At 40.7% G+C, this 22,495-nt stretch overlaps 1 protein-coding gene across 1 annotated transcript in view; it reads right to left on the bottom strand.

Moving 5' to 3' along the window:
• Positions 1 to 1,787: 1,787 nt before the first annotated feature.
• The window catches only part of wdfy1 (WD repeat and FYVE domain containing 1), a 21,199-nt gene continuing 491 nt past the window's right edge, over positions 1,788 to 22,495 (bottom strand). Inside the window, exons 2-12 of the mRNA XM_080427767.1 lie at positions 19,812 to 19,879; positions 18,140 to 18,213; positions 17,941 to 17,995; positions 17,099 to 17,249; positions 15,315 to 15,427; positions 12,550 to 12,676; positions 10,430 to 10,535; positions 8,623 to 8,724; positions 8,168 to 8,298; positions 7,643 to 7,751; positions 1,788 to 6,823 (exon numbers count right to left, since the gene is read on the bottom strand). Coding sequence (XP_080283893.1) covers positions 6,764 to 6,823; positions 7,643 to 7,751; positions 8,168 to 8,298; positions 8,623 to 8,724; positions 10,430 to 10,535; positions 12,550 to 12,676; positions 15,315 to 15,427; positions 17,099 to 17,249; positions 17,941 to 17,995; positions 18,140 to 18,213; positions 19,812 to 19,879 — 1,096 coding nt within the window. The 3' untranslated portion in view covers positions 1,788 to 6,763. The remainder of the gene's footprint in view (positions 6,824 to 7,642; positions 7,752 to 8,167; positions 8,299 to 8,622; positions 8,725 to 10,429; positions 10,536 to 12,549; positions 12,677 to 15,314; positions 15,428 to 17,098; positions 17,250 to 17,940; positions 17,996 to 18,139; positions 18,214 to 19,811; positions 19,880 to 22,495) is intronic.

Genomic DNA, 22,495 nt, shown 5'->3' with positions numbered 1-22,495 from the left:
TTTACACACAATTCACAACTGCCATGTGCAATGAGATGTTTATACACATTGTAAAGTGCTTTGGATAAGCGCTGTATGATTGCATACTATTTATGTGATATGTGAACTCGTGATATCTGCCCAGCACCTTATAGAAAAAGGGAGTTTACTGACTGTAACAAGCTTTGGTGTTAATTTATTCTGTAATGCATGCTTAATTAAAGAATAATATTTTTTGTCAAGAGCATACTAGTATTTATTTTACGATTCCATCACTGTTGCAACATTTGTCCTTGGTTAAAATACTATTTGTGCTTTGTTATGTGCAACGGAGACAGATAATGGGTGTAGAGGAAGGAAATGACTGCAACAAACACATTAACACAGCCATTACCTTTGCTCTTTGCAAAGGCTAGCCAGTGAAACATAGTCTGCGTAACAGGTCATAATATATTTTATTAAGCATCAGTTCTTTCCTCTCTGTGACCAGCAAGTTCACAGAAAGACTAAAGTCAGTCAGTACTGTATTGTCAACAAAAGGTCTCTTTAAAAAATTCAATTAGAGATATACAATTACAGAAACAAATTGGAACAGCAAGTTTGTTTAACAAGCGGTTAGAAGAAAACAACTAAATTATTAAAATCAAGTTACAGATTTACAGACATGCGCCTCGGAGTTTGAAAATTGAGGCTTTGCATTTGCAAAAAGTGGGCCTGGGCCTCAGGTTAAAATGAGGCCAATCAATCCTATTGTTGGATGAACCGACATATTAGACAAACTAAAGCATACAGGACTGTTAACTTGGCAAAAAAAACAAAAACATTTACAAAACAATGACGGAACAATAATTAACAACCTTTTTCATTACATATCAAAAAGAAGACCAAAGCAATGAACACAAATTACAAGCCCCGCCCCACTCAGTCACACCTGTAACCGCTTGTCCATCTACTAGTGAGCTAAGCTCAAATATAGTCAAATTCTAAGTGATAATTCTTCCATTTGCAACTCTCAGAGTTACATTAACGCCCAGGATTTTACAGTGAAATCTGTCACAGGTGGGAAGGAAAATTAAGCCATTAAGACTGGGAACGCATCCGTGTCATTTTAGATTTGAGCTATAACCATTATTTTATATTTTGGCTATTCAAAAATAGCAGATATACAGGTTCATAGCTATGAGCTTGTAGAGCTGCTATTTTTGAAAAATCTCAAACATTTGTTGCGAATATTTGAATGTATATATACATTTTTGACTCAAATCTTTGGGGGTCCCTGGAACAAAATATTTTCAGATGGGGGGGGGGGGGGGTGCAGTATTGGGGGTGCAGTATTGCTGATAATGTTTAATGTCTATGTAAATTATTTAATTCCAATGCCAGTAGTAGTAATGTTTGTACTTACAGTATGTCACAGGTTGAGCTCAAGCTTGGGAGTTGCCCTCACTATACACTGTTTTACACACAATTCACAACTGCCATGTGCAATGAGATGTTTATACACATTGTAAAGTGCTTTGGATAAGCGCTGTATGATTGCATACTATTTATGTGATATGTGAACTCGTGATATCTGCCCAGCACCTTATAGAAAAAGGGAGTTTACTGACTGTAACAAGCTTTGGTGTTAATTTATTCTGTAATGCATGCTTAATTAAAGAATAATATTTTTTGTCAAGAGCATACTAGTATTTATTTTACGATTCCATCACTGTTGCAACATTTGTCCTTGGTTAAAATACTATTTGTGCTTTGTTATGTGCAACGGAGACAGATAATGGGTGTAGAGGAAGGAAATGACTGCAACAAACACATTAACACAGCCATTACCTTTGCTCTTTGCAAAGGCTAGCCAGTGAAACATAGTCTGCGTAACAGGTCATAATATATTTTATTAAGCATCAGTTCTTTCCTCTCTGTGACCAGCAAGTTCACAGAAAGACTAAAGTCAGTCAGTACTGTATTGTCAACAAAAGGTCTCTTTAAAAAATTCAATTAGAGATATACAATTACAGAAACAAATTGGAACAGCAAGTTTGTTTAACAAGCGGTTAGAAGAAAACAACTAAATTATTAAAATCAAGTTACAGATTTACAGACATGCGCCTCGGAGTTTGAAAATTGAGGCTTTGCATTTGCAAAAAGTGGGCCTGGGCCTCAGGTTAAAATGAGGCCAATCAATCCTATTGTTGGATGAACCGACATATTAGACAAACTAAAGCATACAGGACTGTTAACTTGGCAAAAAAAACAAAAACATTTACAAAACAATGACGGAACAATAATTAACAACCTTTTTCATTACATATCAAAAAGAAGACCAAAGCAATGAACACAAATTACAAGCCCCGCCCCACTCAGTCACACCTGTAACCGCTTGTCCATCTACTAGTGAGCTAAGCTCAAATATAGTCAAATTCTAAGTGATAATTCTTCCATTTGCAACTCTCAGAGTTACATTAACGCCCAGGATTTTACAGTGAAATCTGTCACAGGTGGGAAGGAAAATTAAGCCATTAAGACTGGGAACGCATCCGTGTCATTTTAGATTTGAGCTATAACCATTATTTTATATTTTGGCTATTCAAAAATAGCAGATATACAGGTTCATAGCTATGAGCTTGTAGAGCTGCTATTTTTGAAAAATCTCAAACATTTGTTGCGAATATTTGAATGTATATATACATTTTTGACTCAAATCTTTGGGGGTCCCTGGAACAAAATATTTTCAGATGGGGGGGGGGGGGGGGGGGGGGGGGGTGCAGCCAAATACATATAATTTTGGGGGTCCTTAACATGAAAGTTTGAGAACCACTGATATAGAAACATATGGTTATCAGAAAACTGTTTTAGAAGACAGTTTTAGAAGACATTTGTAGACGCGTTCCCGGATTGAATGGGTTAATAATGAGCCCAAGAATTCCAGGTCTTGTCAACCAACGCAGAAAGGGTTTGGGGTTTGAATCCTGATTGTACTGTAGCAAATGCATCTTCAATTACCCTGTAAGTCCCTGGTGACTATGTGTGTGACGGTGTCTTTAGAGACCAGTGATTCTAAACGTTTTCTGGATCAGGGCCCACTTGAAAATCATAAAGGTGTTGGCGGCCCACCCATCTGATGGGTCAGAGGATGGGTGAGTTGTGTGCATTTTCATGCACATGGTTTATTTGAACCCATTAAGACCGGGAACGCATCTGTGTCATTTCTTTGGCCGTTAAAAAAAAATTGCAGATATACAAGCTCATAGCGCAGCACCGAGTGCCGCGCCATGACCTTGTAGATCTGCTATTTTAGAAAAATCGAAATATCTTCTAAATATATTTTTAAATGGAAAATGTTTTACTCAAATCTTTGGGCGTCCCTGGAACTAAATATTTGAGATGGGGGTCCGTGGCCAAATACATATGATTTTGGGAGTCCTTGACATGAAAACGTTTGAGAACCACCGATATAGCAACTTACATATTTTTTTAAATCTGGCATTTGTAGAATCGTCCAAATTGCACACATTTTCACGAAAAGAAAAAAAAAGCAGATCTACAAGCTCATAGCGCGGCACTCAGTGCCACGCTATGAGATTGTATATCTGCTATTTATGAATAGCCAAATACATCTTAAAATGACACAGATGCGTTCCCGGTCTTAATGGATTAATGATCAATCAATTGATTGTGTTCCAGCTTGAATCAATGGAACGAACATAGTATACTTTAACTTCTTATTTATTGGTATCACTATAAACATTTTTCAAGATTAGATGTTTTTTTTTTCCTTTCTTTCATACTAATGTAATATTATCATTTTAGTCTTAATGTTTTGACAATTATTTGGGGGCCCACTTGCAATACCCTCGCAGCCCACCAGTGGTCCCTGGCCCACAGGTTCAGAATCACTGCTTTAGGCAAAAGACATTTTCAATGGACTAATGACATTGGTGTGGAACAACGGTAGCACTATGAGAAACACCATGAATGTACAGTAATGTTACACTGTCACATTTTGGAACATTATCATGACAATCACAGTGCAATTCATCACAGGATCAGGATGGGACATGCATGAATATATGAACATGGATATATGTGACATGCCTGGCGTTATGTGGGAATGAATACTATGCGATGGACACAGACAAGTAAATCCTTAATTAGATAAATACATTGCGACAATTATAAATACATACTACGTGAAACCTGGAATGTGACGACATTTTGAAATTCAGGAATCCCTAATGGTAGAATGCTCATTCTTCCTCCGACATACAATAAGGCAAGCGTTAGTCTGCACACTAAAGCATATTAGCCAATATGGATTTACAAGGACACTACATGAGTCAAATCCAGCCATTCTGAAGTGAATCTCTCCCACAAAAAGGAACATGGAATTTACAAAAGTGTTGACTTTCATCTCAAATACATACACATATTGTGCAATTCAGTGCAGTGGCGAAAACATTACCCTTGGGACAGTTGTGTAGTGAAAATGTATAGACGGGAAAGGAGGAAAGAAAGAATTAAAATCTACCAAGACATGCAGATTCAATTCAAGTGAATGAAGAGTGACTGAGGTAACAGCCATGAGCATTGAGAAACTTGTAGAAAGGTGTCTTTAAGGCTTAAGAGGAAACACATGGAGCAGCCAATTCACCCACTATTCAGCTGGGACCACAAAACACTGTTAAATGCTACATACCGCACGTACCAGTTCTGTACCTAAGTGCCTTTGTTTAAAGTGTGTCCAAGCCCAATTTTGCGCGACAAAATGAAAGCCATGCCATATTTATATATAGGGTGTGATAAAAAGACCAAGGGGATGATGAGTTTACCAATCAACACAAGCTAAAGTCGTATACATTCTACGGCTAAAATGCCACCATGAGTGCTGAACTTCGAAATTGAAACTGCTGAAATTCGATCAAACCATGTTTGGTCGAATTCTCAGCTCAGGACACACTGGAGCTTATCCGGCTGCTATGGAAAACAGACCAGAAAACGGCTACCTTTTGACGGTCCACAGAGCGGCTGCCTACAGGTGCCAACAAGACCAGCATCATCTGCCATGTTGTCAGCCAACTCTCTCCCACACTGCTGGGAAATTCCAGCACCACCACGAGAAGTTCCTTGTTTACAGTAATGTTAATGTATTCATTAAATCTTTGGGAATGTGATTAACTATTTATCACCCAGAATGTGTCATTGTCCTTCCGTCATCCTCATGCTGGGTGATAATACTACATATATACACATATCTTTATGGCACGGCTCTGCAGGAGTCAGACTGTCTTAATGAGAGTCTGTCTGTGTCTGTCCGCAGCTAATCTTGCAAACCGCAGGACCAATCAGTGTCTTGTGCACACTGCCATCTCCACTGATTTCTTTTCACATGTTAAATACTTTTTTGATGGAAGTTGAGTTTTATAATGGGGCACAGATTGGGCTAAAACGTTGCCCAAATTTGGAGTCAAACGTCATAGAAATGTCATGACATCATAGATGACTGACATCACAGGCTAGCCACATTAAGTCAGAGATCCACATTGGAGTCACATGGTTTGCATGTGAATCTTGAGATCCACATTTATTTATTTTTTTGTATCTATCAAGCAGTACTGTGAGTAGTATCTACCCACAACAGTGGTTCTATAACAGTGGGGTCCATGGACCCCCGTCCTTGAGGGGGTTCCAAATGGACCCCTACAGGTCTGCAAGAGAGCGTAAGGGTTCATTTGTACACTCTCAAGAGTTATTTGGGGTCCTTGAAATTAACACGTTTGAGAACCACTGATCTGCAACATCAGTGCTACTGTATCTATGTCAAGTGGTATCAACGTAAGTGAAAGAACACTTACAAGAGCGCTTTCAGAGAATGATTTGTCTTTAGACATTTTAATCGAGATGAATGGAGTGCTGGTGGCCACTTGTTGCGTGCTTACCTCCCAACCACTGCTGGCACAAAGAGTGAACCCAAGTGATCAGAGCTGAACATGAAATAACTCCTGAGACAAAATGAGTGATTTAAGGCCAGCTAGTGAAAGAGACAAAGTGAGAGAAAGATTTAGACAGAAAGACTCAAAAACAAACAAAACTGAGACTTGAACGTCAGCACAATCACATCTACTATGTACTATACACATTATGCACATTTGTTGTAGCCGTTAAGACTGAATAGTTTGCAGTTAGTGGGGTGTAGTTAGGCGTGTGAAGTTGCAGAGTCAATGACGAGCTTTTCTGTGTTTACAAGACTAGAGGGTTGGCAATTGTGTGGAACCCCAATGTTACAGTGCAAGGATAATAAAAAGAAAACAAACAACTGACCTCTGTCAAAGGAACTAAATCAGAACTATAGTACGTAAACAGTCCTCCTCCCATTGGAGGAATCATATGCACACTCAAATGCATGCACACACACACACGCGAGCACACTCACACACACACCATTGTGCTTAGGATTCTGTCAAATCAAATACAATACAGGAGTCAAAACCTTTCACACACTTTCATAACAGACTCCTGGGTCGTCAGTATAGTGGATTTCGGGGAAAATAAAGTAATTGAAATTCATTTGTTGGACTAACTATTTAATTTAAGTGCCAAGCTATTTACACCCTAACCCCCCCCCCCCCCCCCCCCTCCCCAACACACATACACACTGCCTGGACATGGCTGATAGGGTCCGGGCATTAAGGGGGAGGGGATATACGTGGATGGTGAGGTTTCCATGACAACAGCAGTCAGACAGCTGTCACCAGAGAGTTGGTGGATCCCAGAGGCGGGGCGAGGCCTCTCAGCGAGGAGAAAACCCTGTTGCTATGCTACAGCCAACCACCTGTGTCATATCCCAGATCTGTGGAGAGAAAACAGCCAGTAAAGCTCCATTCATACTTCATACGTGTCAGAAATAGCCAACCTACAAGCTCACAACGACACGTTGTGAGCTTGTAGGTCTGCTATTTTCAGCACGCAACACCGTTGTGACACGGAGCATAAATACGGCTTAAAGGGACAGTTCACCCCCAAAATGACTTTTTTTTCTTTCGATTAAACACCCCATGTAGACCCGAATTCATGGAGAGATTTTATTGTTTTTGTCGCCAATAATTTGATGACCGGCGGCGGCTCCGGTAGGAGACTCAAAGTGTCAACTTTGAGTCTCCTACCGGGGACATTAGCATCTTTCTGCCGGTCATCAAATGAATGGCTTAGGAATGTGACAAAAACAAAAAAATCTCCATGAATTCAAGGCTTCATGGTGTGTGTAATTGATAGGAAATAAGTAATTTTTTGGGAGAACTATCCCTTTAACTCTCGATTTTAACATTTATCTCCAATATGATCGATCCCCAGATGGTTGCTAATCACAGAGGGTTTCATTATGCTTCCACGAAGAAAAAAAAAATGTCATCGCGACCTCCCGTTCGCTTTTATACGCCTTTGAAAATAGTATGTCTCGGCCAAAAATACATAGTAAAGCCGAGATACAGCCTTTTTAAGTAATAAGTTAACCAGGAAGTGAATGGAGCAGTAAATCTTCGGATCACGTTATCTCCTGGTTCGGTTATTTATTTATTTTTTTCGTCATTGGCAGTGTGAGCAACTCAATTTAATCTCATGACGACAGACGGTGTCTTTTCTGTAATTATGTGATGTTAGTGGGACAGCTGACCTTAACGATGCGATCGCTACCACAGGTCACCATAAGGCCTCTGGACGGGTCCATGTCCATGTGAGCAATGTTGTGCTTTCCCTCATGGAATGTAGCCAAGGGTGTTCGACTGCAACACACACACACACACACACACACACACTTTCATCAGAATTTATCTCACTATGTATAGTGACACTCAGAAACAGTATTATACTATTACTAAGCAAAAAGGTTCAGGCAATGATTTAACCACTTAAACCCTATATACACTGTGTTGAACGGGGTCACTCAGGGCTCTATAATTGGCCCCCTCCTTTTTAACCACTAAACCAAATCTCTTCACCAGAAATAGCAGATCCACAAGCTCACATGTCACATTGCGACGAGTTGTAAGCTTGCAATATTGTCGCCGAATGTACACCTACTTTTGCTGAATGTTAGCCTATTACGACATACCCAGAATAAGGATGCCAGGGTTGAAGTGGTTAATTAACAGTATAACTGAGGCAGTCGGGCAGTTGAGCTGAGAATCCAGGTACTTACTCCTCTTCTTTGATGGTGTCAAAACAGGCATCACATACCCGCACCTGGAACTCAAAGCCCATGATGGGGTAGGTGGAGCGTTTGGAACTGCACTTCCCACACACCGCGTTGCCGCACTTCCTGCAGTGGTGCTGCAGACAGGAAATGTACTTGGAAATGAGTCTGGGGTGACCGCTTTCACACACACAACTATACATAGAGATAATTTGGATCTGACTTTTGTCAAAAGTGACTTGTATGGTCACAGGTATGGTTTGTCTAGTATGAATACTTTAGTTTGATCATGTTTATATAGCTAATAAAATAAAATAAAATCCATGAATGCATGACCAATGTGGTACATCTACTAACTGAAATACTAAGATTCCCCAAGATTGGATTATTTCTCTCTTTCTTTTTCTCTCTAAACTGTGATCTTGTGACGGGTGTGAGGAGAGGAGATGAAGGTCTCCTACCTGTCTGAGACCCATGGTCTTCGCGTCCCACATTTGTTTGATGTTCCAGAAGAACGGCTGCTCACATTTCTGACACGAGTCGCTTTCCAGCCACTGAGGAGCCTAGAAGAGAAGGTTTACACTTCTGTTACACAGGAAACATCTTTACACCATATACTTAGAACATACATTAACATGTAAAACATGTGTTAGTTTTGCTGCATGTGACATAGTTTGAGGCAATAAAATATTTAAGAAACACTTCCTAACTGATGATCGCAATATATCTAGCTTTTCATTTGCCTTTTTTTTGGTATTCAAATGTATTTTTAAAACGTGTTTCTTTTGCACTCTTTTTTTTGGGATATTTTTGGGGATTTTCTGCCTTTATTGATACACAGTAGAGAGAGACAGGAAACGGGGAGAGCTACAGGGAGTGACACGTAGCAAAGGTCGTCCCATTAGCGCCTATATGTGGCATGTGCCTTAACCGCTAGGCCAGCGGCACCCCCTTCTGCATTCTCTCTTAATGCTCTGTGTCTTAATGCTTAATGTTGTATCTTCTTCTTCTTTTCGTGTCTTTGAAGCATGTGGTTATATGTTTCCCATTTCTTTACACAGTCCTAAATGTGCCATTAGGGCTGCAACTAGCCATTCTTTTCTTAGCAATTATTCAACCGATTCCTTTTTCGATTAATCGTAGAATCTTGAAGCATGTTTTTTTTGTTATTAGTGCTTTTTTTACAATTGACTCAATCGACAAAATCTATTTCATCAAAATAAAATAATGACAATTAAAAAGTAAATTGATTTGTTTGATTAACTGTTACATCCCTATGTGCTATACAAACAAACTTTCCTTGTGTGCTATACACTTGACTACCTAAATGGATTGTTGTCTGATATCGATCCGCCATCGCCAAGACAAGACAGTTCAAAGCCTGTGTACAGTATTGTCACAGAATTTCTATTTTCTCCTTACAACAGCAGAGGGCGGCAGTGCCTCGGTGCTGCACAGTATCCATGGAAACAAGAGGCTGTTTAATCTTTACACTGCTTTCCCCAACTGCTCACTGTGCTGCCGATTTGTAAATCTAGTCTTTCTCCGAGTTGCACAAATAGTCACAATAAATACTACCTATATGAGATCATGGGAACATTATGGAAAAGACATACAGAAGCTTCTATTGAGTTACTTTAAATTATATTCTACTCCATCCTTGAAAATATGAAGTGAGCACAGTGCTGATGTGATTTAGCAGCTTCTATTCCATTCCTGTTAACCAGTTCCACCCTGGAGTCCCAATTCTGGGTATATAGGCAGAACCTTTTAAACATTAAAAACATCACAATTTTCCAAAACTGCACAAATAGCTCACATCGCAACGTGTTGTGAGCTTGTGAGCACCTTTAACTATTTATCGTATAAACGCACTGCAGTGGTTCCCTAATCCTAACGCAAAAAAGACACACTTTTGATCGGCCCGGTACCCATACTAGTGAAAATGATCTACAAGCTCACAACGCATCGCGACGCTTTGTGAGCTTGCAGGTTTTTTAATTTGTGGAATTTCTTTGATTTATTTATTCATTCATTAAATTATTTTGATTTTTTTTAAATATGTATTAATTTATGAAAAAGAGTGATTTCTTTTTTGAAACTTTTGAAATAATAAAAAAAAGGGATATTTACTCACGACCCATAGAAATGGGTCTGTGACCCACCGACCCACATACTGTACTGAAGTACAGTATATAGGGCTTAAGTGGTTATTGTATTTCATAAAACTGCGCACTGTGCTGGGATCCAGTGTGCGATGAAGTGTACCTCCTCTCTGGTGGTGTCCATGTTCCACACTGTGATGCCTCCGTCTGCGGAGCACGACATCAGCTGCCTGGTCAACTGGAGGTAGCGCACCGCCTGCACGCGCTCACTGCACACAGAGGGAGACACGGCGGGGAAGATGAGAATCAGTGGTGGAAAAAGTACTCACATCTTTTACTTAAGTAAGTACTCACATCGTTTACTCAAGTAAAAATATCAATACTGCAGTGTGGAAATACTCTGTTAGTAAGTAAAAGTCCGGAATTAAAAATGTACTTGAGTAAAAGTACAAACATTTTGGTATCAAAATGTACTTAAAGTACCAAAAGTAAAAGTACTAAAATGTTTGAAAATAGCAGATCTACAAGCTCACAACACGTCGCGATGCGACCATTGTGAGCTTGTAGATCGGATATTTTCAAATAGCCTATGTATGAAATAGGGCTAAAGGGGTTAATGTATGTTTTATTTCTGAAATTTTTATCCCACGATTTCGTAACCCTTATTTTTTACACCCAGTGCCAATTGTCTATGTAATCCTGGGCACTACCTTCCCTCTGCCAACCTAGGGAGGCCAGGGCCGAGCTCATGCCTCCTTCAATGCATGAGAGCCAACTGACCTTCTTATCACCTGACAGGGGAGTTTCCCTGGTTGGACGTAGCGCAATGAAGGAACACGTTATTCCAACCAGTTCCTTTCCCCTCCATCAGGCGCCCCGGCTGGCCAGGGGGAGGCAGTATAGTGACCAGGATTACTGCATGTTTTTGTGAGGGTACCTACCCTAGGAGACACGGGGAGAACATGCAAACTCCACACAGAAAGGCCCTTTCGGCCAACCCCACCTAGGGTATGGGCACTGATGACGCGGAGGAGAGAACACGCCCCCAGCGCCCACAATGTATGTTTTATAATGTAATAATTTATATCTGTAAAGTAACTAAAGTTTTCAAATAATTGTAGTGGAGTAAAAAGTACAATATTTGCCTGAGATGTATATTTGTATATTTTGCCTGAAATGTGGAGTAGAAGTAAAAGTACTGAAAACTGGAAATACTCCAGTTAAGTAAAAATACCTCAATATTGTACTTAAGTACAGTACTTGAGTAAATGTACTTGGTTACTTTACACCACTGATGAGAATGGGGGAAGAAAACTGAGAGGAGGAAGGACAGGTCCTTTCCTAGGAGCCGGTAGACCACAAGGTAACAAGACCTGCTCCTTATGGGTTGGTAAGTGTCTGACAACCACCTGCGGCTTGTCACACAACTCTCGTTTTTAAAACAACAACAACAGCGCAACAGGATCTATGCTGGCATGGACAGATACGCCTCATTGTGCATGGCTTGGCTTAATAGCTCTTACAGCAGCGCTGCAGGCTAGTGAAATATGTATGAAGATAAAAGAGAGAAGATACAGTCTGCCTCTAGGGACAGCTGTTACTGGCACTACTGAGACCTGCCAATGACAGGGGAGGGAGAGAGAGAGAGAGAGACAGAAAGAGAGAGAGAGTGAAATAAATGAAAAACGAGTGATCTGTAAGAAGAGAAAAACGGCCTCAATCATTTACTGGTATCACATAAATGAGAACAACATGGTAGAGAGAGAACATCAGCTTCACTCCTCTCCCTCTCAGCAGCCACCCCATTGAACTTGCTGTAGCTAATGATACAATCCACTTTCTATGTGGAGTTTGCATGTTCTTCCCACATTCCCTTGGGTAGGTACCCTCACAAAAAACATGCAGTAATCCTGGTCTCTATAATGCCTCCCCCTGGTCAGCAGGGGCGCCTAATGGAGGGGACAGGATCTGGTTGAAATAACGTGTTCCTTGCACACGCTACGTCCTACCGGGGAAACTCCCCCCTGTCAGGTGATAAGAAGCGGCCTGCTCACTCCTCATGCATTGAAGGAAGCATCTCCCCAGGCTGGCAGAGGGAGAGTAGCGCCCAGGATTACAGCTTAGGCAATTGACACTGGGTGAAAAAATGGGTTCCAAAAATCGTGGGATATTTTTTTTTTAATTAAATTAAAAAAATTATACAATAATATGCCTTTGAAATGTAAACACAGGGATACGAACGCAGACACACCCGTTCCCCCACAACAAAACCTCAGGACTTACTGATGTCCCTGTAACAGCAGAGTTCTTCCCTTGCGGCCTCCGATGTCCCACATGATGACACTGTGGTCGGCGGCCCCTGAGAACAGCAGCCTCTGGACTGGGTCCCACCACAGCGACCCTATGCTACCTTGGGGTACGTAAAAGGTGTGGTAGATGACAGAGACGGGGTAAGACAGAAGGGAAGGGGCACAGTCACAGAGAGGGGGAATTGTTAATCATTCGTTACATGCGAGTTGCATTGTGAACATTGGTGGACAAACACTCAATATTCAACATTTTCCTTTTAATATCAATGCATTATTGTATGGACATTTCATACATTTCGCCCAAAATGCTAAAAAAATATATATAATTAATGGACATTTTCAGACAAGCTTGAGTATTGTCTATTTTCACTATATTTGAAATAGGGCTTAAGTATTTAATTCATAACATATTTTTGTAATATTGCGCCCCAAGAGTCCCTTCCTAGAAATGTAGTGGAGTCAAAAGTACAATATTTCCATTTAAAATGTAGCAGAGTGAAAGTCATCCGCTTGCAAAAAACAAACCGAATACTGTAAAGATTTACTTAAGTACTCAAGTGTACTTAGTTACTGACCACCACTGATTTTGAGCTGCCTTGGGACGCTTGTAGCAGAAGACTACTGCTGCGTTTCTGCCTTTTGGCTCCATCCGGTGCCTCGTGGAAGCACTACAGCCACCTTCAAACTGTGGCCAAATGCACGAATGGAGGTAGCTGAGAATATTAGCTGGAGCTCAGCAACAAGACACAAACAGCTGCTGTCTTCTGCATGTACCTGGCTGAAGGCCTACAATGCCTTCTGCCTAGTGCTTGTAACAGCGAGCATTCCTCTTTCGTCTCATTCATAAAATAAAATAAAACAGGCAGATAATGACATTATGATACAATGCACAGCATTTCTCATACACCATCATATTGATTTGCAAACCTGACCCCATGATTTTCCAGTCATTTCACTTATGGGACAAATTAATAGCAAATAACCAATATTTTCCAGTCATGCACTAGTGCAGTGAGAAAAAGAGCTTCCAAAAGGCTAAAATAGGTCATAATGTGGTTAGCCACTTAAAAGCAGAAGTATGTTTAATGTTGCTGAATCACATAGATAAAAAATGCTTTAAGTGCAGTTTAAACAAACAGGCTTCAGTTGCAGTCTACACCACTGACGCGTTTTTAGTAAAAAGCTCTTCCTCAGGCAGTCATGCCTTCCACATGCTTCTTAGCCTAGGATTACGGACCATGTCCATGTGTCTTTGAAATTCATATGTCTTGCTCGCAGTAGTTAACACAATGATCCTTTTGTGAAACCAGAAAAAAACATAATTACAATACAAATGTGTGTTGATCCCAATTAAACACCCAAGTAAGTAGAAGTTAGTGAGAGACTGAAATGCATAATCTAAGTGAAAAATGTCACTTATGTGAAATGCTTATCTTTATAGTCCATTTACCATCACTGCTTCCCCATGGTAATGCGTGTGCATAACAGGGCTGCCTGCAACCAACTATTATCATAATTGATTAATCTATGCCAGGGGTCTTCAACCTTTTCAGGCCAGGGACCCCCAAACTGATGGGGTGATGGAGCAGGGACCCCCTACCTCGTAGGGTAGGGGGTAAGCTACCACATATATTGTATATTTATATATAAATAAACATAAAAAAATGGTTGCCTGCTCCTACCCACAGGTTGTCCCAGTAGGTGTGCAAAAGAACCTTTCTCTACAAAATATGTATAAACCTACCATGTTATTGTGCATTCAATACTAAGCTATTACAATATGTCATGTTATGTTTAAAGACAAATTGACACTTTGAAAAAAAAATAACATTTAAAGTTTTTAAAAACAAAAATATTTTTAAATCAAACAACAATTTCGCGGACCCCCTGCAGTACCTCCGTGGACCCCCTAGGGGTCGCGGACCCCCTGTTGAAGACCTCTGATCTATGCCATTAACTAAGACCATCAAATGACAGTAAAGTAAGGTAATAAAGTATCAAATGGATGGCAAATGCTCATCAAAACAAACTTATTATAAATATGACATATTAGAATTTTATTTTACATGATACATCACTAACCTAAACTGATTATATGACTACAACAATTAAAAATGTAACCCAATAAATTTGTTCACGCTAGATTAATTGATGATTCGGTAAAATTTCAACCCTAGTGCAGAAGCCATATTTAGCTACAGCTTGTTCATGTGGTCATATCAAGCAGTCTCCAGTGAGTCTCTCCTTTGCTCAGATAATGAAGTTCCGGGGTGGAATCTGGGTCATCGATCATAATGGTGCAGTCATGTCTGCTTATCTGGCTTTATGCTCAGCATACTGATTTGTGCATTTGTGTGACGAGTCTAATCATGTGCACTCCCATGATCCATCTGTGCTCCGTGAGGTCGTGTGTGCATGCATTACGTGCCTGTTATACTGTATAGGGCTGGGCGATACGGCTTCAAATCAATATCACGATTATTATTCAAACGTTTGCCTCAAATGCGATTAATGAACGTTTATTTTATATACTTTTACACTGACCTCATTAGATCTCTGACAAGGTCTTTACTGAGAGTATTATAATTTTTCATGTGGATTCGTTGATATCAAATAAATAAAATCAGATAGCTCTGCTTCTCGATTAACCGACGTGAGCAAGATTAAGTCGGTGAGAGGTCCTAAATTCTGATGCATTTTCAGTTAAAAACTCTAGGAACAGAACAGAGTTGTCATTACCTTCATGGCCCTTCAGTGTAGTGATTGTGGAGTAGGTTTGTCTCTCTAGTTTCAGCAGGGTGATCTGTCCTGAGTAGTCCCCTACAAAGGCATGCTGTGTCTCATGGTCGTATCTGGGCATGGAGTCAAGGCTCAAAGATTAAAAGCGCTTTGTCATAACGTTGATCGAGTGACACACACCTGCACGGGAACACACGTCAGACTCGGCACAAGCAGACATCAATTCAATGAGAGGAAGAGTTATTATGGTATGTGGAGATAAGCTATTTATACTGTGCTCACGGTAACCGTAAAGTATGAATGATTTGAACATGCACGGTGCAGCATTATCAGACCTAATTCCACTTCTTGTTTATGCCCATCATGACTGGCTAGCGTTTTGTAGCAATTATAGAAACTAGACCATACCCGGTGAAGTGCGCAAGTAGTTGCAAGCGTGGGGTTATTGCACGTCCTGTCGCGCGCCCCCCCCCCCCGCGTGTCCCGTGGCGCCACCGTCCCCCCCCCACGTGTCCCGTGGCGCCACCGCCCCCCCCACACACACCCACACACACACACACAACCATTCAGTCGTGTGGCGATTACCCCCCCCCCCCCCCACACTCACACAGATCCGTAAGAATGTTTTCTGTGTACACGCGCGTAAATGAACGTCCTTAAAGGTTCGATGACATTCATTTTCACTTTTTTAATTTGTTATGTTTTTTTGGGGGTTTTATGACCTCAATTACACCCAAAAAATCTGAACTTTGAACATTCAGTGGATTTTCTGTGGTCTGGGGTTTTCTGAATAATTAGGCTGAAAAGTAATCTGAGCTTGGCCCTTCGACAGTGAGGTCACAGTCGATTAATCCCGCCCACTCTCCTCCTCGCCCCTCCCGTCCCCTATCCTTTCCTTTGGGGGGGGCGGAGCAGAGGCGATGATTGACAGGCAAAATCCCTCACCAGCGACACCCGCAGGCAAAGATTTATTTTTTCATTGCAGTTGAAAAGGCTTTAGAAATGTGAGACAAAAACACCTACAGTGAATCACTGGAGTGGAATTTTCAGTTAAAACTTTTTGTACACGTTTGAAGGACCAGGACAAAGACTCTGAATGTGGTGTAAACATGAATGTCATGATACCTTTAAAGTTTAAAGGATGTTGTCTGTGTGTATGCGCGAGGCAGGCGACAACAACACTGTAACAGAGTGGGTGTGTGGATTCGACGCATGCGCAGTTTGATCTCCAGTTGTTTTTTAAAACGCTAATAAACAGCTGAGATTTGGCGAAATTGAAAAACGGGCTTCGCAGTTGCGTTCAGATGGTAATGGTCAATGGCTGTGTGCAAATGCAGATCATTAGCTCCAGCCACTGAGAACCGGGCACACATTTTTGCTCTCACATTTTGCTCTCACCACGGTTGGTCGACTACAGAGGTTTGTGAAATTATAGGAGGATATTGGGCCGTAACAGTCACATATTCAAATCATGTATACTTCACTTCAGATCAATTTCCAAATTCTTTATTTTTGTTAACATTTGGGAAAAAATTGCAAATTTAACATTGAGGTGCCCACCATATTTAGGTGCACACTCTTCCTGTAACCGCACAAACAGTAAAGTCCTCAGTGTTACTTTATCCATTTGTAATTTGGAGACTGTACAAATTTAACCAAATAGACCCTTGAGGGTTTGTCTGGATAGATTTGTAATGTACACCAGAGTTAAATTAACACAGAAGATTTTGCTGTGCATATACACACACACACACACACACACACACACACACACACAAGGATACTGTAGGCAGGAGGCCCAGGCGGTGAAGTAGTGTCGTCCCAACATGCTGCCACTCTGTGTGCACATCCAACTCACACTCTTATCGTGGCCCGTGCTCACCACCCACTCACTCTCCAGAGTGAACACCATGTCCGACACACGGTTCTGATGGGCTGTAACGCACACATTAACACAGACACAAACAAGTTGCACATTCAATTTAGGAATCCAGACCCATTGGATACATATAATCACATCAAATGACTGTTCCCTGCCGGCGGGCAGTGATAAGCATGATGTAAAACTAATTTTCCTATACAGCAAATCCAACTGAGAGCATTCTGATCTGCTGATCCGAGTCCTTGTGGATTTGCCTTTCTTCTCTCCTTCCCTTGCTAAGAGAGCGCTGGTGGAAACCAGATGGAGCGTTCCAACAGCGACATCTGGTTTTCTGCCTCTAAAAAGCAGCAGGGTCTCCAGTTTCCCCACAGCCATGATTTTTTTTCCACTGACAGGAGCCGGCTAGGCTGAGTGGCTGTTGGTTTGGTTAGAGGGATTGTGTTGTGTAGCTTTGGAAGGAAAAGTGTCATTGTAATCAACCATTAATGCCAGCGTGATGGGATGTGTAATCAAGATGTAATTTGATTGAACGCAATGGGTTCCCAGCGCCATTGTTGCTCTGTGTGCACACATGCACGCGCGTGTGGCAGTAGCAACAGAGACAAGGAAACGGATACATTGTGTGTCTGTTTTCCAGGACAACAGCTCACATCCAGGACAACAACAACACAGGTATTTGCTTAGAACTATAAGGAGGCCTGAGAGTAAAGTGGGGGTGGGGAAACCCCCCTGTTGAGATCTCACCTGGGTACGTCTTGACATGACTCATCTTGTTGAAATCTTCAGAGATGAGAAACTCCTAGAAGCCCAGAGGAGGGTGTCGTTTAGAAAATGTTTCAAAACCAGAATTGGTAGTGGTTTTTAAACTGGGCCATTTGTGAAACACCACTGGAGTTGACCCGGGGTGTCAATATCATCATCTGTACGGCTCAGCTTCACTCACCACAATAGCTCCATTGTCCTGGCCGATGAAAATGCGCCTGCTGTCATGGTGGTAGGACATACAGGAGCATGGCGCTAAGGAGGGAGATGCAAAGTTTAAAATAAATGTGTTGCGAGAAGGGAGAGACAGATAAACATAGATAAGATGCCATGCCATTAGCTCAGATGTAGTTTATTCTGTTTGGCTGTACAAGGCCATCCAAGCACAACAGCCCTTAGTTTTTTTCCTTTTGTACATTCATACAGTGATGGGCCCAAAAGCCAGAAAAATATAAACAATTGAGCAGTGACCCAAAACAAGGAAAAGCAATTACGGTAAAGGTTCTTACACACCGGGAGTGTGACGAATAAACGATCCGAAAATGTTTCGCCGAACATTTCACATCAAGCTATGGTTTTGGTAATGCTTTATTCATACCGGTTGATGCCATTATTTGGGTTGAAAAATCGACCTAGTTTAGAAAATAAATTACGTCGCTTTATTTCTGCGTAATATTAGCATTCTGTGTGGATGACACAAACGCATTTTAAGTTGATGCGAATGAATCACATTAAATAAACGCTCCTTAAGGGTTGACCCTCTATGAGAGAAGACTTTTTCTCCATAAAATGATAAAGTACCAATAGATCATGGATTAAATCATAAGCTTGGTTGAAGCACAAAGTATTTGCCCAATTACAATCGCTAAGAACACACACATTTCAATTATTTTTATTTGGATCTGCTCAAAATGTGCATACATAATAGATCCAAACACTGATCAGAAGGTTGCATTACATTATGGTCAAACCAGATACAACTTGATGCACATGGTTATTAACACACATAGGAAACAGATAACACATTGATGACTACATACAGAAAAGTGACAGATTTTTTTTTAATTACTCAAGGATATATGAAACATGGCCTATGCTATGATAGCTGAGATATAACAGTATTTAGCCAACTTTTTTTGTATTTGTCTTTTGCAATTCTTCCAATTGCAGTCCACAAGTTTGAGAACGTGGCCCAGACTCCCAAACACAAAGACAATAAGTTGACAGTTATATCCTAAGGCCATGATACATTTTACCAAAGGCTGATATTTCAGCGTGGCTGTAAAACAAATGTCCATCCATATACAAATCAAATGGGCAGCCTATTTCAAAAATAGTAACAGTTTTTATCATTTCATTTAAGGAGTAGTTCACAAAGAAAATGACTTATTTTCTATCAATTACACACCCCATGAAGCATTGAATTCATGGAGATGTTTTGGTTTTTGTCGCATTCCTAAGCCAATAATTTGATGACCGGCGGTCTCTCCGGTAAGAGACTCAAAGAGTCTCGTACCGGATACATTAGCATCTTTCCGCCGGTAATCAAATTATTGGCTTGGAACTACTCCTTTAATGAACACAATATCTGGGATATTTGGAATAATATCCTGCAATGAATTGACATTTGTGTCATCTTGCGATCAAACCAGTCTAGTTTTACAGTACTGTGTACATTTTTGTTGTCCTTTCCTGTACTTCTCTGATGTTATCTGAGACCAGATCAACCAGACGGTCATGTCTGGCAATATACAGTCCTTGTGGATGAGAGAAAATGATGAACTGGTAGGACAGCAATCACATGCATATGCTTCATGCAATATGGACACACTTTCTTTAGGCATGCTACTTACACGATACTGTATGGTAGATGCTGGGCCAGTATTGGCCACTGTCTCGCTTCAGCCATACTCGGATAGTTCTGAAAAGAATAGCCAAAGACCCAAAGTGTCAGTCAAACCCATCAAATGCTCTGTTATGACGGGGAAAATGGAAAAGGCAGCTTGAAATTATGGAGAATATGGAATATGACCTTGTATTGAACTGTATTCCCTGTGCTTGTCTTTGCAAACTGTTCATAAAGTATTCAATCAATCAATGGTACAGTAATGTTAGGGAATATAGCGGTCTCCGACAAACAATTCAAATGTCCTCAGTTGACTGAAAGCATCACTTTTGACTGATAGTTGACTATTTAGAGGTTTGGGGGATTTGGGGACAATGCATCACATAGCATGGTAGTGGGCTGATGTGGTTAATGGATAGTAGGGATGGATGCGCCAACCTAACACTGGTGGCTTTTGAAAACAAAACACAAAACAAATGATAAAAGCCTGCAAGCCAATGAATGTTTCCATATGAAAGTTGGCTAATCAGCCTGAATACAATGGCAAGCCTCCCCCAGACTGCCCAAACCTGGAGAAAGTAGTGTGTTGATTCCTTCTAGCATTATTCCATGCTGACTGCTGGCAGGAGCAGGTTGCCTGTTTTGTGTCGGTAGTGTGCATGTGTGCACACAAGACAGTACATTCAGTTATCTCCTCACTCACTCTACAGATTTTTTTCTGGCGATTGTGTTTTTTTTTATATCCAATGGATTAATGGAGTTTGATTTTTTGGTCTAGCTGCTGCACTCTCTCACTAGCGTGAACACAGTTACTGTTTTGGTTATGCCAAGGCAATCAACAGAACCCTACTACAATCTGTTGACTGCTCAGTCCCTGATACATTGATCACTGGAAATTGTGCATAAGGATAAGGCGTCGGGAAGATTTATTAACTACAGCAATGTGCAGAATAATGACATTATGGAAAAGAAATGTGCCTCTAACAAATGCCTAACAAGACCTACATAGCTTGAGGAACCGAAAAGAACTTGGCGCCACTTCTCCATTGAACTCAATGGATGCGGCCCACCCTGTTCTTTTCTGTCGCCCTATTACTTTGAATAGTGTCCTCAAGCTTGATCAAGGCTAGAGCGAGACACTACTCGTCTATGTTGAAACTAAGGATTACCTCATGCATCTGTCTTTAAGTGTAATAAATGTATTAATGTTTACAGAAATAAAATAAGATTTGAGTTCAGCAGCACTGCCACGACCCTCATTTGTGACAACTTTCAGGTAAGCTCCCTTTTCCCAAATGTGTCTTCTAAAACATATATAACAATATAAAGCGCAGTCAATGGTCAGGTGGTACAGTAGTTCATGAACAAAGGTTCCAGTGTTCTCTTGTAATAGTTTTCCATCTATGGCATTGGCTATCATGACAGAACAGCATTTAAAATTAGAAGCGGTCATGTCTCATGGGACCTGAAAGTGAGAATGTTCCACATTTTCACCACTTCTCTCTACTTAGATCAAAAGGTAAGTTATGAAAAATTATTCAGTCGCCCTTCTATTAAGTCAAGAATCTGAACATTGCTTCTAAAAAATAGAAACAAATAACCTATCATCCAACAAGGAAGCACTATAAACCCAATGTATTGACCCTTCACAGCTGGGACCCCTGCAGCTTGCAGCACCAACACTGAGAAATATCATCCATTAAGGAGACATCATTTTATAATTGATCATCATGATGTGACTGACCAGCAAACCCCAAAACGAAGCATGCACACACAGTGGTTCCAAATAACTACTGGTCCAAATAGAATTGATCATTCATTTGATAACGGGATATCTGGGCACCTCGATGTAAAATTGTCTATTTTGTCCAAAATGTGAAAAAAAAAGCTCTTAAGTAAAGTATACACGATTAGAACATGCTTAAACATTCGACAATTAAAAAGGTCTAATATTTCTACAATTGCTACAAAACCTGAATATCCAGTCATTTTGGGGCATAAACAAGAAGTTGAAGGATAAAATTAAGTCTGATAATGATGTACCGTGCATGTTCACATCATGTATACTTTGCATCACTTAAGACACATTTTCATATATATTGTTTTATTAACATTTTGGACAAAATAGACGATTTCACATCGAGGTGCCCAGATGTCCCTATAAGTGCCCACCTATCCTGTATCAATTTTATAATTTATCATCATGATGTGACTGAACAGCAAACCCCAAAACGAAGCATGCACACAGTAGTTCCAAATAACTACTGGTCCAATTGAATTGATCATTCATTATTTGCACCCCACTGGTTGCTTAGGGTTCTCAGTCTCACGTTGGGTCCGGCTATTTAAAGGGAGGCACCCACTAGACCGTCTAGACGGATGAACTTGGACAGTCCATAGTTTATAATATATCCCTGTCATTTGTTCACAAACCACAGCTTATAAGAATTAGACATCTGAAGAATGAGGACACTTGATTTATTTGACAAGCAAGTTGTCCGTAAACCAGTGTTTGAGTTTTAAACCCAAGAAATAGACTGAGCCTGGCTAGCTGCTGTTTGGAACAGCGTTGCCAGATGTTGTGAGAGAAACAAGCACCCAGGTCTATGAAAACAAGCCCAAAAGAAGCGAACCCCTCACCCTTTAAAATATACACACTGGCCATTTATTTATTTTTAATCTTGAAGAAAA

Source organism: Gymnoscopelus braueri (genome assembly GCF_963280865.1).
Source record: "Gymnoscopelus braueri genome assembly, chromosome: 5".
In the NCBI taxonomy this organism is placed as follows: Eukaryota; Metazoa; Chordata; class Actinopteri; order Myctophiformes; family Myctophidae; genus Gymnoscopelus; species Gymnoscopelus braueri.
The sequence above is the reverse complement of the archived record's forward strand: the minus strand, read 5'-3'. Positions and strand labels throughout refer to the sequence as shown.